The sequence below is a fragment of the Rattus norvegicus genome, chromosome 5 (genome assembly GCF_036323735.1).
Source record: "Rattus norvegicus strain BN/NHsdMcwi chromosome 5, GRCr8, whole genome shotgun sequence".
Classification (NCBI taxonomy): Eukaryota; Metazoa; Chordata; class Mammalia; order Rodentia; family Muridae; genus Rattus; species Rattus norvegicus.
Window position 1 is genome coordinate 130,014,522 of NC_086023.1, and position 13,853 is coordinate 130,028,374.

At 43.7% G+C, this 13,853-nt stretch overlaps 1 protein-coding gene across 3 annotated transcripts in view; it reads left to right on the forward strand.

Moving 5' to 3' along the window:
* Faf1 (Fas associated factor 1) overlaps positions 1–4,083 on the forward strand; it is a 363,928-nt gene extending 359,845 nt beyond the window's left edge. For 2 of the 3 annotated variants that reach the window (XM_063287104.1, XM_039109189.2), the window contains one exon: positions 3,829–4,079. In XM_063287104.1, coding sequence (XP_063143174.1) covers positions 3,829–3,912 — 84 coding nt within the window. In that variant the 3' untranslated portion in view covers positions 3,913–4,079. Of the gene's footprint in view, positions 1–3,828 lie in introns of all 3 variants that reach the window. The other variant, NM_130406.2, reaches the window with a different exon arrangement.
* Positions 4,084–13,853: the final 9,770 nt, after the last annotated feature.

The window sequence follows — 13,853 nt, forward strand, 5'->3', positions numbered from 1 at the left end:
CCTGAGTATTTTGTTCCCCCTTCTAAAAAGGACTGAAGCATCCACATTTTGGTCTTTCTTCTTTTTGAGCTTCATATGGTCTGTTAATTATATCGTGGGTAATCTGAGCTTTTGGGGTAATATCCATTTATCAGTGAGTGCATACCATGTGTGTTCTTTTGTGACTGGGTTGCTTCATTCTGGATGATATTTTCTAGTTCCATCCACTTCCCTAAGAATTTTCTGATGTCATTGTTTATAGTAGTTGAGCAGTACTCTATTGTGTAGATGTGTCACATTTTCTGTATCTAGGGTTCTTTCCTGCCTCTGACTATTATAAATAAGGCTGCTGTGAACATAGTGAAGCATGTGTCCTTGTTATAGGTTGGAGAATCTTTTGTGTATATGCCCAGGAGTGGTATAGCTGGGTCCTCAGGTAGCACTATGTCCAATTTTCTGAGGAATCCCCAGACTGATTTCCAGAGTGGTTGTACCAGCTTGCAATCCCACCAACAATGGAGGAGTGTTCCTCTTTCTCCACATCCTCGCCAGCATCTGTAGTCACCTGAGGGGTTTTGTTTGTTTGTTTGTTTTTTGTTTGTTTGTTTGTTTGTTTTGTTTTTTGTTTGTTTTTTATCTTAGCCATTCTGACTGGCACAAGGTGGAATCTCAGGGTTTTATTTACATTTCTCAGATGACTAATGTTGAACATTTCTTTAGGTACTTCTCAGCCATTCAATATTCCTCAGCTAAGAATTCTTTGTTTAGCTGTGTACCCCATTTTTTAATAGGGTTATTTGGTTCTCTGGAGTCATTTAATCTCTTAAACTTAGGTTTTCATCATAGAATAGGTTTCAACTTATAACACTAGTTATAAGACTAGCATTTAGGTCAAATGATATTTTAAAAAAGACTGTATTTTACAGTGTTTCTTCTCTATCATGTTATCTGTGCCCTCATTAACACTGACCCAGAAGTATTGCTGCGTTCAGGTACTCTTCTGCAGGGTAGGCAGAGTGGCAGCTACATTATTAAAAGCATGATCCTCAGCATGCTCACTTAGGAAGCAGAGGCAGTTGGATTGTTGGGAGTTCGAGGCTAGTCTGATGTACATAGCAAGTTCCCACTTACTAGCTATGTGGACTTGAACAAATTCTCCGACTTTCTAAACCTGTTTCCTGACCTGTCCAATGGAAATAACAGTACCTAGTGCAAGCATCATTATAAAGATTAAATAAGTTAATATATTCAGTCTGTAATGATAGTTTATAAACTATTGGATATTATTGTTGTCAACATTTGTGCTACTGTTTGTTTTACTAAGCAAATGGATTAAAAAAAGAAAGAAAAATAAAAGTCTAGCTAGTAAAAAAAAAAACATAAATAAAATGAACTTTAGAATGTGGGGTAAAAGATAGCCCCACGTGGGCCCTCTAAGAGAGTATGTTCAACAGTACTTTGTTCAAAGCTGGAGGACCTCACTGATGCCAGAGAATGAGCTCTCCAGACTTGGCCTACAGGGAAAGGCTAGAACTCTTACCGGACAGTGGGGTAGAAACAAAGACAACTAGAGCAATCTAGTAAGAGACTAAAGCTGCTATCCAAGAAACACTGTGCCGTCTGCTGAACACTCACTCACTGGCTTCATTAACATTGTTTCCCTTAGCTACTGTACTACCTACAAAGTTGAAATGATGAGTCTTACATTACATATAGGAAAATGGACTCTAGTTGTATATCTACTTCAGGATCATATGGATAGAATGTAGGTTTTCATCATTCACTCACTCCCAATCTACCACCGCCACGTGCACCCCCAATGGGTTTCTGTAGACCTGGCTGTCCTATAACTCATTCTGCAGACCAGGCTGGCCTCCCTCTACCTTTGGTGGGCTGGGACTAACGGCATGTAATAGGCTGGCTGTTTTAACTCCTTCATCATGACACTGTAAACAGACTCCTTCTAACTTAAACAAGTGGCCCCTGCATTGAAATTCAGTTTCTTACCTCTGCAACCTTGCATGTTGGTTGTTCTATGGACTAATTGAGAAATATTGGAAGTGCGTGGCTTGTAATATATGTGCAGGAAATCTTTGATTGTTTTATCAATGACAATTAGAATTTTAGCTAAGAGTTTATGAATCTCTTACCTTACACATCTCCCACCCTAACAGGGTCCCACGTAGGCCTGATGCTCCAGCCTCCCAGCCTGTTTTGCTTCCTAGCACCTCTTCCTGCCTGCTCTCACAGCTTTGCAACTAGTGTAGTTTTGGTTTCTCCCAATGAGCATCATATTTACAAATCACAAATAACAAAGTAGAAGATGCTGGAAGAGTTCTGGCATGTTAATTAAGAACAATAGCAGAAGCAGCTGGGCAGAAAATGCCCAAGAATCTGAAGCAGAGGCAGCACAGCTCTGTTTGTTGACAGAAGCCAGTGAGGTATTGTGTGTTAATTGGGGAAGTAGGTAAACATTTGCCAGCAGCTTGCCCTCCCTGCACATTGGAAGGCAGAGACAGTAGGCTAGGCCTCCCTTCCACCTTGCCTGCCCATCTGCCCAACACCCAAGAGATAATAGTAGAGCAAGATTTATAAGCAGAAAAAATTCTAGAGGTAGATATATTTCCTTAAATACCCTCCTGGGCATACTAAGTTTCTGTCTAGATACACTAAAGAGAGTGTTTCCCTATATCAGCTTACTAGTCTCTCTGACACCCAGTCCTGGTCCCCAGGGCCTCCCCTTTTCTAGCTGGAAGAAGAAAGCAGAGTCATCTCATTATGAGTGGCTTGAGTTGAGCAAATTGCCTGCCCATACTATTTACCCAAGGTCCCAAAGCTCATATAAATAGCAGAGCAGCAGCTTCAGGCATAGCTAGAAAGCACCTAGCCGGCCACCGCACGCTCAGAGCAGCCCATTGCCCACACATCCATCTCCCTTTACAGTTGCTCTCATACACAGCATATTCTGTTGGTCTGTTCCACATTAGACACTGTGCTAATTATGTTCTTCCTCATTTAATCTTCATCAATCCTATAAGACAGGAGCCACAAAGCTGATAGCCTACACCACTGTGACTTAAACAAGAGTTTCCCTATTTTCAAATCCTATATCCTTTCTACTAACCTAGTATTTTTCAGCCTTTCAGAACTCATTGCCCCTTTTATTGAATGTTTCGTTTCTTTCTCTTAGGTTTATAAAACCTTCACATGACATCTCTGCCTTGGCTTAGGGAGGGCAAAAATCTAATTAAGATCTTTCATGTAGCATTACTCATGGTATCAAGATTTCATCTACCTTTTACAGTTCAGTAGTTGATTTCTTTAATATTATGTGGTAGCCTCTTCTTTCCAAATTACATATACCCCCAATAAGGAGATTGTGATATGTCTCCCTAGGGATCATCCCTGGGATATAGTCATCGCTGGTCACAGTAGAACGGCCATTCTGTTATTTGCTATATGTAATTTTAGTGGAAGGGCCTAGCCCTTGTCCTTCTAAAGGTTTAGTTGTTGTCCCAACAAGCAGAGAGGTTAACCAACTAGAGGTCATCTTAACCACATGGACCCTCCTGTGTCTTTCCCAAAAGCACAAGAGACAAGGGACATCTCCAGGAAGTGGCTGAGTCTTAGCCTTGAAGTCAGTACTAACTCCCCTACTTGATGAAACTGCAAAATATGACCGTTCTGAGAGACCCGGTTTTCTCAGAGAATATAACAACCCCACCAGCAGCACACAGAATTATGTTGAGATCAAATAAGATACTTGGAAGTGCTCATGCCTGTGTGTAAAAGACTGAAAATTGATGTGCTTGTTCCAGATCTCTGAATGCGTGTTTTCTTTCTTTTCAGGTAACTCAGCTAGACCCCAATAAGTCATTATTGGAGGTAAACTTGTTCCCTCAAGAAACCCTTTTCCTTCAAGCAAAAGAGTAAACATGACTGAGAGGTGGAGGCAGCCACTCCTGACAAGCCAGCGGCACGCGTCAAGAGACGGGCTCCTCACCAGCCCACCTACATGCTCGTGTCACTCAGTTCAATGTCACCTCTGCCTCTTGCAAGATTGCTGGAAAAAAGTAATAAACATAGCTACTTAAAATTTCCATCCATGAGTGTATGTTCACCGTTCCTCATGATGGAGAACCACAACTCCTTACCCTCTCCTTGCCCTCCGCCCTTGTTTTATGACTAATGTTCTGTTGCCTGTGAGTGGCCCCGGGGAACTTAGCCTCAGCAGTACCCATCTTTCCCACATTGTCTAGGACAGTTCCTTCTATCATGACATCAGGAAGCTATATATTTGATATGTCTCATTAAGCCAAGGGCTCGTACCCTTGGCCTTTTTATGTCTATAACTGCATTTTAAGTTTATCACCTAATTTTAAAAGGCAAAGTAAAAAAAAAGTCAAATAGGACATATTTGGCCTGAACATCAGGCATTTTGGGGTAGAGGAGTGTATCGTATATCTGACTCCTTTACTAAGATGTGAGATTTTTGTTAGTGGGCTGATTTTTTATATATACACAAGGTATTTATATATTCCTGTCATGAGCTCTGTATTCCATCTTGGAGGGGTTTGTTTGTTTGTTTGTTTGTTTCATTGCTGCTTGGGAAACTTCAAGTACACAGTGTGTTGAGACTGTGTGCAGAGAGTGCTGGCACCAGGACTGCTATAGACCAGCTATGGCAAGCTGGTCTTCAGATTGTACTAGGCACTTAGAACTTCCCAGATACCTGCTCCCACATTGCTAGTGTCTCAGTGTACACCACACACAGTTTTCCTGCCTTTTCAGTCCCTCTACAACTTTATACATCTGGACCTTGTCACTTGGTGGAGTGGTGGGTTTTTGTTTGTTTATTTGCTTTTGTTTTTCACTTTTTAGTCTTTTGGAGACCAGAGCTCACTGTGTATCTCAGGAGTATGGCCTCAAACCTGTAGTAATCTGCTTCACTCTCCAAGTGCCAAGTTTTCAGGCATGCCCCACAATACCTGCCCAGCATTTGGTGTTTTAAACACCTTGTCCATTGCCAAAATCTGACAGCTGCCCCGTGGGCTTTCCTGCAATAAGGGACTTGCTCTATAACTTGAGTTTCGGGATTTTTTTTAATATTAGATATTGAATTTATATCCCATATAAAAGGAATCTCATTCTTTGGCTAAAAATTCAGACTTTATATATTTAAGAGAACAAATGTGGCTGAGAATGCCTGTGTTGCCAGAATTGATACATAGTGGTCTAGGGTTTGACTCAGTAGAAGTGTACTTTGTGAATCTATGGGTTTAAGGCTTGGGGTTCAGAAGAATATTATTTATTATCGTCACAGCCTTTTAGTCCTGAAGTGTTCTCTATGGTCGGTTTTGTGTCCTCTCCAGTCTTTATCATAAGAACTGACCTACCTGTCTGACTATTTTGTAAATGCATTAGGTGTGTTTCCCTGGGACCATTATGGGGTTCTAAGAAGACTTAACCAAAGCTGAAGATATGTCTGGTCACTTTTCCCTCTACTCAAAAAGTATTGGCCAAGAAAGTTCACCTGTTTCCCTCTGATGCTCAGCCACGAACATCCCCTGAAAACTCTTCTCAGAGATGATTGTTCCCAGTACCACTGCAGTCTCTCTTCCAACTGACTGAAAAGGGAGCTCACTGTGAGGGGAGTTCCACCTGAGCAGTTCCCCTCCAGCAGTGTTCCTTCTTCCCAATCAAGTGGCCCCACAAGATGTCATTTCTGAAGCTGCAGCTACACTAGGGCAGCAGCTCTTCTTTCTCCAGCTAGACTTTGTTGTATAGCTGCTGTGAAAAGCCACAGCCCTGAAGTCAAACCACAGTCAAAAACAGCAGCCAGCATGTGGGCAGCAGTTTGAGAACAATCTCAGAGTTCTTTGTCAAACCTGTCCCTCTGATTTGGATTTGTCTTCACTATATGGTTCCCTACCATTCCTGTTCCCTCTGTATACCCACATACAGACTTTACTCTGAAATCAATTTCATAACAGTTATTAAATGTTACTTGAATGTGTGCGAAGTTGCAAGCCCTTTCTCAACCCTGTCTTAGAAAGTTCTCAGTCAAACATGCTCAGCCTCCTGAATTCCTATCCTCTAGGCCCCACTGTTTGCTCCTGGCAGTCTGCTCAACTGAGCTCCAGACAGGACAGAGCCTCAGATACGGTCTCCTGCAAGCACAGGTCTAAGTGACTTGCAATCACCACAGAATTGGCAGTGTCATTTACAGGGCTTCATAGTCTTAGGCCTCCCTGCAGCTGTGCGTGCCAGCCTCCATACATGGTGAGGTCATAAATACATTCCCTCCACACTCTGCCCTGCTACCTCCAGGATGCATCCTCCATTACATCACTACCCTTGGATTATTATTTGCGTCTTTGAAGAATTTGTGTAGAAGGTTGAGGAAGCGATGCCAATTTCCCATTAGCAGACTGTCTTTTTGGGAGACTTCTGGTTTAGAAAGTCACCATGATCTGATCCTTGAGTTTTTATGAGCCATACAGGTAGGTGTTAGATCATCTGAGTCAAAAGTATTCACAGCCTGAATTGGATAGGATCATTCCTGTGGAGTCTTTCTCATGCAAGGGCTTGAGGGTTAAGGTTTTGTTTAGCCAGTGGAATTAAAAACATTACTTCTATAGTTGCAGTAAAGCTAAATATGCTCACCTGGGTATGCCAGACAGCAGGCTAGTTTCCAGAGACTAGCACTGATGTGTTTCCTCATGGATGCAGAAGAGAGTCTTATTGTCTCCATTTGCAACATCACTGGCTAACACTTGTCTCTCCAATCCATTCAGTTGCCTAGTTCAAAGTCCCATGAGAGTCTAGGATATAGAGTCCTGATTCAGTCCAGAAGCAACTTACTTAGGCATTCGTGTTCATTCTCACTTGATCATCTTAAATTCTTAGGAGGTCTGTCCATGTGTGTGCACTTTAGCTCTAACTCTGTATAACTAGAAGGTAAGTAAACCCCCTGAACCTCTCTATCCTGATAGTATTCAGATAGCACCTTACAGTTCACCTCACCTTTCAGAAATGTGATCAGTCCACTGCTGTGACCAATAATCACTCTGTTTTACATGAGATGCTCAAATGGCTCTGACTTGCCCAATGTCCTCAGCATCTTAGGAAAAGAATCAAGACTCAAGTCCTGGCCTCTTGCTTCTCTTTGTTCTATAGGATTGTCTAAATTCACCCCAGGCGTAGCTCTTGAAATCCTCTTTTGTGTGCAGAGGTTAAGTGTGTGTTTTTCTGGAAAGAGAATCTCTATTCATTGGCTTCTTAGTGGGATCTGTTAACCAGCAAAATCAAAGAGCTGCCATTTGCATCAAGCAAACGATAGCAGACTAATTGGGAGGTTGAAGGTGTGTGGTTTTCTATTATCAAGCCTCATTTTGTATCTAAAGAAGCTCCCGGGGATGATTAGATGTTACCAGTCAGTTCGCTTGCCTTGAACCATCTCCCTACTCCCACCCCCACCTCACCCCCGTGCATTTAATATCTCTTGCTCTTCTCAAATAGTCAGCTTTAGAAGACAGTAAGAGTCCTTACCACTCATACTGCTCCCCTCCACTGAAAAGTTTAAGACAGGGTTTCACTGAGTAACCCTGCCTGGCTGGGAACTCACAGATCCCACTGCCTCTGCCTCTGTGCTGAGTGAGATAAAAGTGTGCACCACCACACCCAGTTTCTATTACACTTTCAAAGTTTGTCTGATAGGAATTACAATTAAAAGAAGCATGGCCTTTTTCACCTCTTAATTCTTTTGTTAGTTGTGGTTCTTGGTTCTGCCAAGTAATAGCATGTGCTTTAGAGCTGTCTTCTGGAGCCATATTGCCTGGGAGCAAGTACCAACTCTACTCGCTAACTAGCACTGTGTCTTGGGGAGGTTTCTTCACTTTCCTGGGTCACAACTCTTCAGCTATAAAAAAGGGAAATGCTAACAGTAACTTATTCTTACGATCTTAGGAGATTTCAATGCTTTCCTGTAAAGCAGTTGGAACAACTAGTACCTGCCCTGCAGACCCAGAGGGTTATAATAGTGTACAATGGCCATGAGAAGTGGCAGTTTATGGGGGGAAGCATGGGAGAAAGAATAAGAAAGTCTATAGATTCTGTATTTTAGAGCCCTAGAAAAGTACTCAGTTCATTGTAAACCTTCTCACCTCACAACAACCCTGTGTATATATGTTCTAAATTTCCTACTTCCTTCATATAGCAAAGCAATTTCAAAGCAGTTGTTGTAAGCCCCATACATATTAAGGGGCAGAACAGAGTTCTGCATCTACCCCCTTTGACACCCCACCCCCAATTCCTGCATGTCTGCAGCAGTGCAATGCTGCCTCAAGGGAAGCACAGCCACACTACCAAGGCTTTCTAATAATGAAGGCTGGATGCCATGAAAAAGCCATGTTTTTAGTTCTATCATTACAAGAAATGTGTCAAAAGCCAGGATTTGAGCAATTTAATGCATATGGGACCTCACATCCATTCGTCCCACCACAACACTTTACCTCAGAGTTTAATCACTCATTAAGATTATAAAAATTACGGGCTGAAGAGATGGCTCAGAGGTTAAGAGCACTGACTGCTCTTCCGGAGGTCCTGAGTTCAATTCCCAGCAACCACATGGTGACTCACAACCATCTGTAATGCGATCTGATGCCCTCTGGCCTGCAGGATACATGCAGGCAGAATGCTATATACATAATAATAAATACATCTAAAAAAAACATAAAATTACATCCCAATTGGTTCCTATTCTCTAGTCCCTTCTCTTCTACACCCTTTTCCACCACTGCCAAATACTTGCTTAGCCTTGTCATCCTCTTTGCATCTGTCCTCAAAAGCTTCCCCGTGCCCTCCAAATAAAGCCCTAAGCCCCTGTCATCTACCCTACCTCCTTTCCCACCCATATCTCCAGGCTTGCCCTCAACACATTCTGATTTAGGCAGTCTTCCTGAAGGTGCCGGCTGTGTCTACTTAGGCCATACACAGGACTGCCTTCACAGACCCTCCCAGCCTCCGTCCTTCACTGTCCACGTAGACTTGGCTGTCTCCCACCTGTAACCTTGAGCACTGCCTCACCCTCACACCACAACTCAAACGCCTGTGCTGGGACTCTTCAGCCTGGTGCTGCCCTTCCATAGAGCTGCACCGTTCTGAACCTTAATTCAGTTCATGGCCTCTGCTGTGAACAGACACCATGACCAAGGCAACTCTTAGAAGGACATTTGATGGGGACTGGCTCACAGGGTCAGAGGTTCTATCAAGGCAGCACCCAGGCAAGCGCGGTGCAGAAGCTGAGAGTTCTACATCTTCATCTGAAGGCTACTGGGAGAGACTAGCTTCCAGGCAGCTAGGGTGAGAGTCTTAAAGACCACGCCAATGACGACACACTTCCTCCAACAAGGCCACACCTACTCCGAAAAGGCCTCACCTAATAGTGCAACTCCCTAGGCCAACCATATTCAAACCTTCACCGCCTCCTTCCTCAGACAGGTTGTAAAGCTCCCAAAAGACCAGAATCACTTCATATCCTCACGTCCTACCTAGCAAAATGACCAGCAAACAACACACTGTAACTGGGAATTTATCAACTGAATTTGAACAGAGATACTTACATCAAACTACTAAAAGATGGTCACTAACTCATCTAGTAAGTTTGAAAGGCCAAGAAAGTATAACTTGATCTTTATTTCCAGAGTGGGCCCAGAGTCTGACACATTGTAGGTGTGTACCCAATGATTACTGAAGCAAAGCCAGCTTTTACTGAGGGGGAAAGGGAATTGGTGTTGATTTCTACGTAAGCCCAACATGATTGCTGCACTGTCCTTTCACATAATCCTCAGACTCACCCTGTGAGCTTGGCACTATTACTATCCTTTCTTATGGTTACAAAAACAAGGCCCAGACAGCTGACTCACCATCCAGAGACACGTGATGGGGAGAGGAATGGGCTTCTGGGTACCCACATGTACCTGAGCTTACTTCTGTGCTTTTATTCTCTGGCGAGCCCCCTCCCTGGCTGCTTCAGCATATAGAACTTAAGACCCACAGGTAAGTTAACATTCGTTAACACTGTCACACATTCCTCTCTGTCCTATACAGCCTTCAATGCTAGAAATTCCTTCCTCACTCTCCACTCCTTTCAAACTCTGCTGGGTTAAGAGTGTTACAGTTTTGTTTAAGGAATAAGCCCTCTGACAGTGGGGTCAATGACTGGTATTGCCCAGCACAAGCCTGCTACTTTGCAGGCATCATAAAGAACTGTTTGGTAATAGAAGTACCACTTAAACATTGTTATATGCCAGACATCGTGAGAATTACAAGTATCAACTCATTTGTTCTTTACTGATGCTCTAAGACCCAGAAGGTGAAGTCATTTGTTCAAGGTCACATACAACCAGTAAACCGAGTAGTCATATCAAACACAGACCATTTGTCTTCAGAGCTCAGGCCAGTACTGCACTGCTTCTCCAGTAAGTTTCGTAAGCCCACAGCACAAAGCCAGGGTCTCTTCTAACCCCTGGTTTCCCTGGCAGAGCAGGTATCATGTTATTATGGTTATTGTTTACACAGAGGTCTCTTCTGGACTGTAACAGGTCCACACGTGGGAGCTGGCACAGGGCACTGATAGTAAATGTTACGAATGAACCACAAACTATTCTATGAGGAGTAATGTACAGTCCCTGTATACACTGATTAAAAAATGGGAGGGGGGATGGGACGACAAGTTTCTGAGCCTCTGTACTACACACCACTGACCTATGCATGGGCCTGCCTCCATAGCAAGTATTTGTTCCAAAATGATTCACCATACCAGCACTATTGATGTGCCCTTAAGGAAATGAGGTTAGCCTGGGCTTATCTATTCAGTGAAACCTTACAAACTTGATTCTCAGCCTCTACCCAGATTAAAATGCCCAGGCAGGAATGGCTTGGAACCACTAATTTCAGTGTTAAAGAGTTCCCAGAAGTATAGAAACCCAGCGTCTCCCCAGCCAATGCTAGAGAGTCCTAACGGCTTCTTGGGTAAGTCCCTTTGGGAAGCATGGTGAACCTGGCTGTCTGAGATCCCAGAATTAGCCAAGGGAAGCATCCGAAGCATCGGGATGGAGCCTGCCTTCTGGACACAGCTGTCCAGGCCCTGCAAATGTTACCTGCCTCCCATGGGCACCCACTAGTAACATTTGCATAAGGCTTTTCTGAGAGGTTAGCAACAACAAGCCTTATTGAAACTTTTCCTTGTGTTTTGGGGGTCAGAAGCAGCAGTCGGGAACTCTATTTCCAGAGGTGAGTTCCAAGGACTCTGTTGAACATCCATTCAGAAACCAAAAATTTCCACTTCATTATCTTTGTAGTCACACCATTGTGGTCTTTAGCTCAAAACCGTATATTATAGATGGAGATACTGAGGACCATAGCGCTGCCTTGTCTAAGGACTCCATTATGACGACATGCCTTTACCCATAGCAAATGTCAGTAAGGCACTGGCTTGCATAGCTGACACTTCTATGCTGCCATTTCTTCATGACTTTCTTCCATGTTATGTGAGAGTTATAGGCAGAATGAAGAATATGCTTTCTTGAATAAAAGTGCCACCATACCTTGGGGGGAGTCTGGTAAAGAGTCAAGTCTGTGGTGTGAACCCCCCAGATAGAAGCCCTGAGAGCATATAGGGGTAAGAGTATGCTTCCCAAAGAGCTTGGAGTGGGCCCTGGCTGTTCTGCTTCTTCCTTGCCTGCGTGGGAAGGATGCTTTGTGTTTTGTATTCTGATTAATTTAACCTCCAGAACATGTCTGAAGCTTATGGGCAGAGGGAGGAGGGGCAAAGAGAAAGTCAGAATGCCGAGAGGTCATTCAGCATGTCAATCCATCTGGATTTGGGTTCTGGGGAGGAATTTTCAGATCAGGATTCAAAATTAGAGGCACCCAAGACCAAGTTCTTTCTGTTTCCAGGTACCAAATGCCTGGTCTTCCTTCTCATGGAGATAAACAGGATGCTGAGAAGGGAACTTTTTTTCCCTGAAGGGTAGCACAGTACCTGCCTACTAAATAATACCCATGTGCCAGTCGCTAGGAAGGGCTTCATATTAGTTATTTTCCTTTGCTAGAATGGAATAAATCTTTATAAGACATGATACGACAAAATCAAATCCTAACAAAGGGCGACTTAGAGAAGGAGTTCGTTTTGTTGTTTAGTTTAGAGTGGATGTAGTCCACCCAAACAGGAAAGGCATTGCAGCAGGAGTGTGGGGCAGCCTGGCAGTCAGGAAGCATTGAGGTCACATTTCATCCATACACAGGAAGGGAAGGGAACAGGAAGTGAAGCTAAACCGCAAATCCTCAGTGTTATACTCCATCTAGCCAGGCTCCTCCCCTGAATAGTGCCACCCTGAAAAGCATCTGCCTGCGAAGGGATGGGCATTTGTCATTCAACCCATCACAGGCTTGAAAACATTGAACCACTGAATGCTTAATGGGAATGTTGTTTTACCCTCATTTTACAGAGGAGAGATGATAAGGGCAAGCAAGACTCCGGTCCATATCCCTGTTGAACTCCGACCATGTGAACATTGGTGCTAAAAAGATCGAAGGGAGTGTGGGATGCTTAACCAGCAATGAGCACACAGTGTAGTCAGTCCACCAAACAAAGGGGTTCCAAACATTGGAGGAAGCTCCTCCACGCCCAGCAGGCTAGCTCAGGGGACTGGTAGGAAGGAATCATTCATTCTCTGATTGTAAACAACCACTGTCAACCCCCACACCCCCAGAGTCAGCATATGCCACACTGTCAAGAGACAGTTGAGACATCTCAGAAGCTGAATTGGAAGGAAACCTGGGGTGAAAGAGCAGCATGCTGGAATCTGTATCAGCTAATTCAGGACATGGGGTTCCAAAGCGGACATGGATGGGCCTGGCAGAACTATCAGGTCCTAACAGCCACACTACAACACAACAGGAAATGGGGTGTGGGGGTCAGAGTTAAAAATTAGTAAGAGAGAAGAGAAGTGACCTGTGGGGTACACTCATTGGGCTTCTTTCAAAATCCACCCCTCCCTCTTCAGTTTGGTCTGTATCCTAGATGCTGCCTAATGGGAATTCTTGACAACCAGCAGTTCCTTGCTGCACTCTCAAGAAAGGTCTAAGCAGATCTGACCCAGGAAGCAGCCTAGATGTGACCTGGCATCTCAGATAGTTGTGGGGTAAGCCCAGAGATAGCTGCCAAGTCCCACAAGGCCAGGCACTGTTAGTAGAAGCGAAATGTAGCAACTTTTACACCCAGAATTCTTGACTCAGCTGGCGAGAGACTTGGATTCGACTCTAGGTGCAGGGGCTCCTCTCTTTACTATGCTGCCTTAAATCCCCCTTTCTGTCCTGTGTCAGCATCACAGCCAAAGCTCTAAGTTGGGCTTGGAACATCATCCTGGAAGCTAACTCCTGAACTCACCAATCTAAGGATTAGTGCCCAAAGTTCAGAATGACCTGCAAATTGCCTTGACCTTTCTACCTCTGATCTCTCTTTTGCCTGGTTAGTTCACGGTCTCAAAGAAGTTTGAGGGCTAATTTGAAAACTTTACAGGAAAGAGGGATCAGGGGTGAGGCTGGTCACAAGGTGAAACTAGTCTAATTAACTTTCTTATGTGCATGTCATTAGATAAAATGGTTAGATAAAATGGAAGAAAAGATTCTGTTCAAAATAGCAACAAACTACCAAGGATATGTGTATAGGAAACAGTATGGGGGGAAAAGATGACTCTTACCCCCCCCCATCACCCTTAGGAATAAAATCACTGTGCTTTGGGTGAAATCATCCCCTGTTGTAAAGATGCACAATCTCTCTCAAAGTAATTTAAAATGACAGGTTCTGT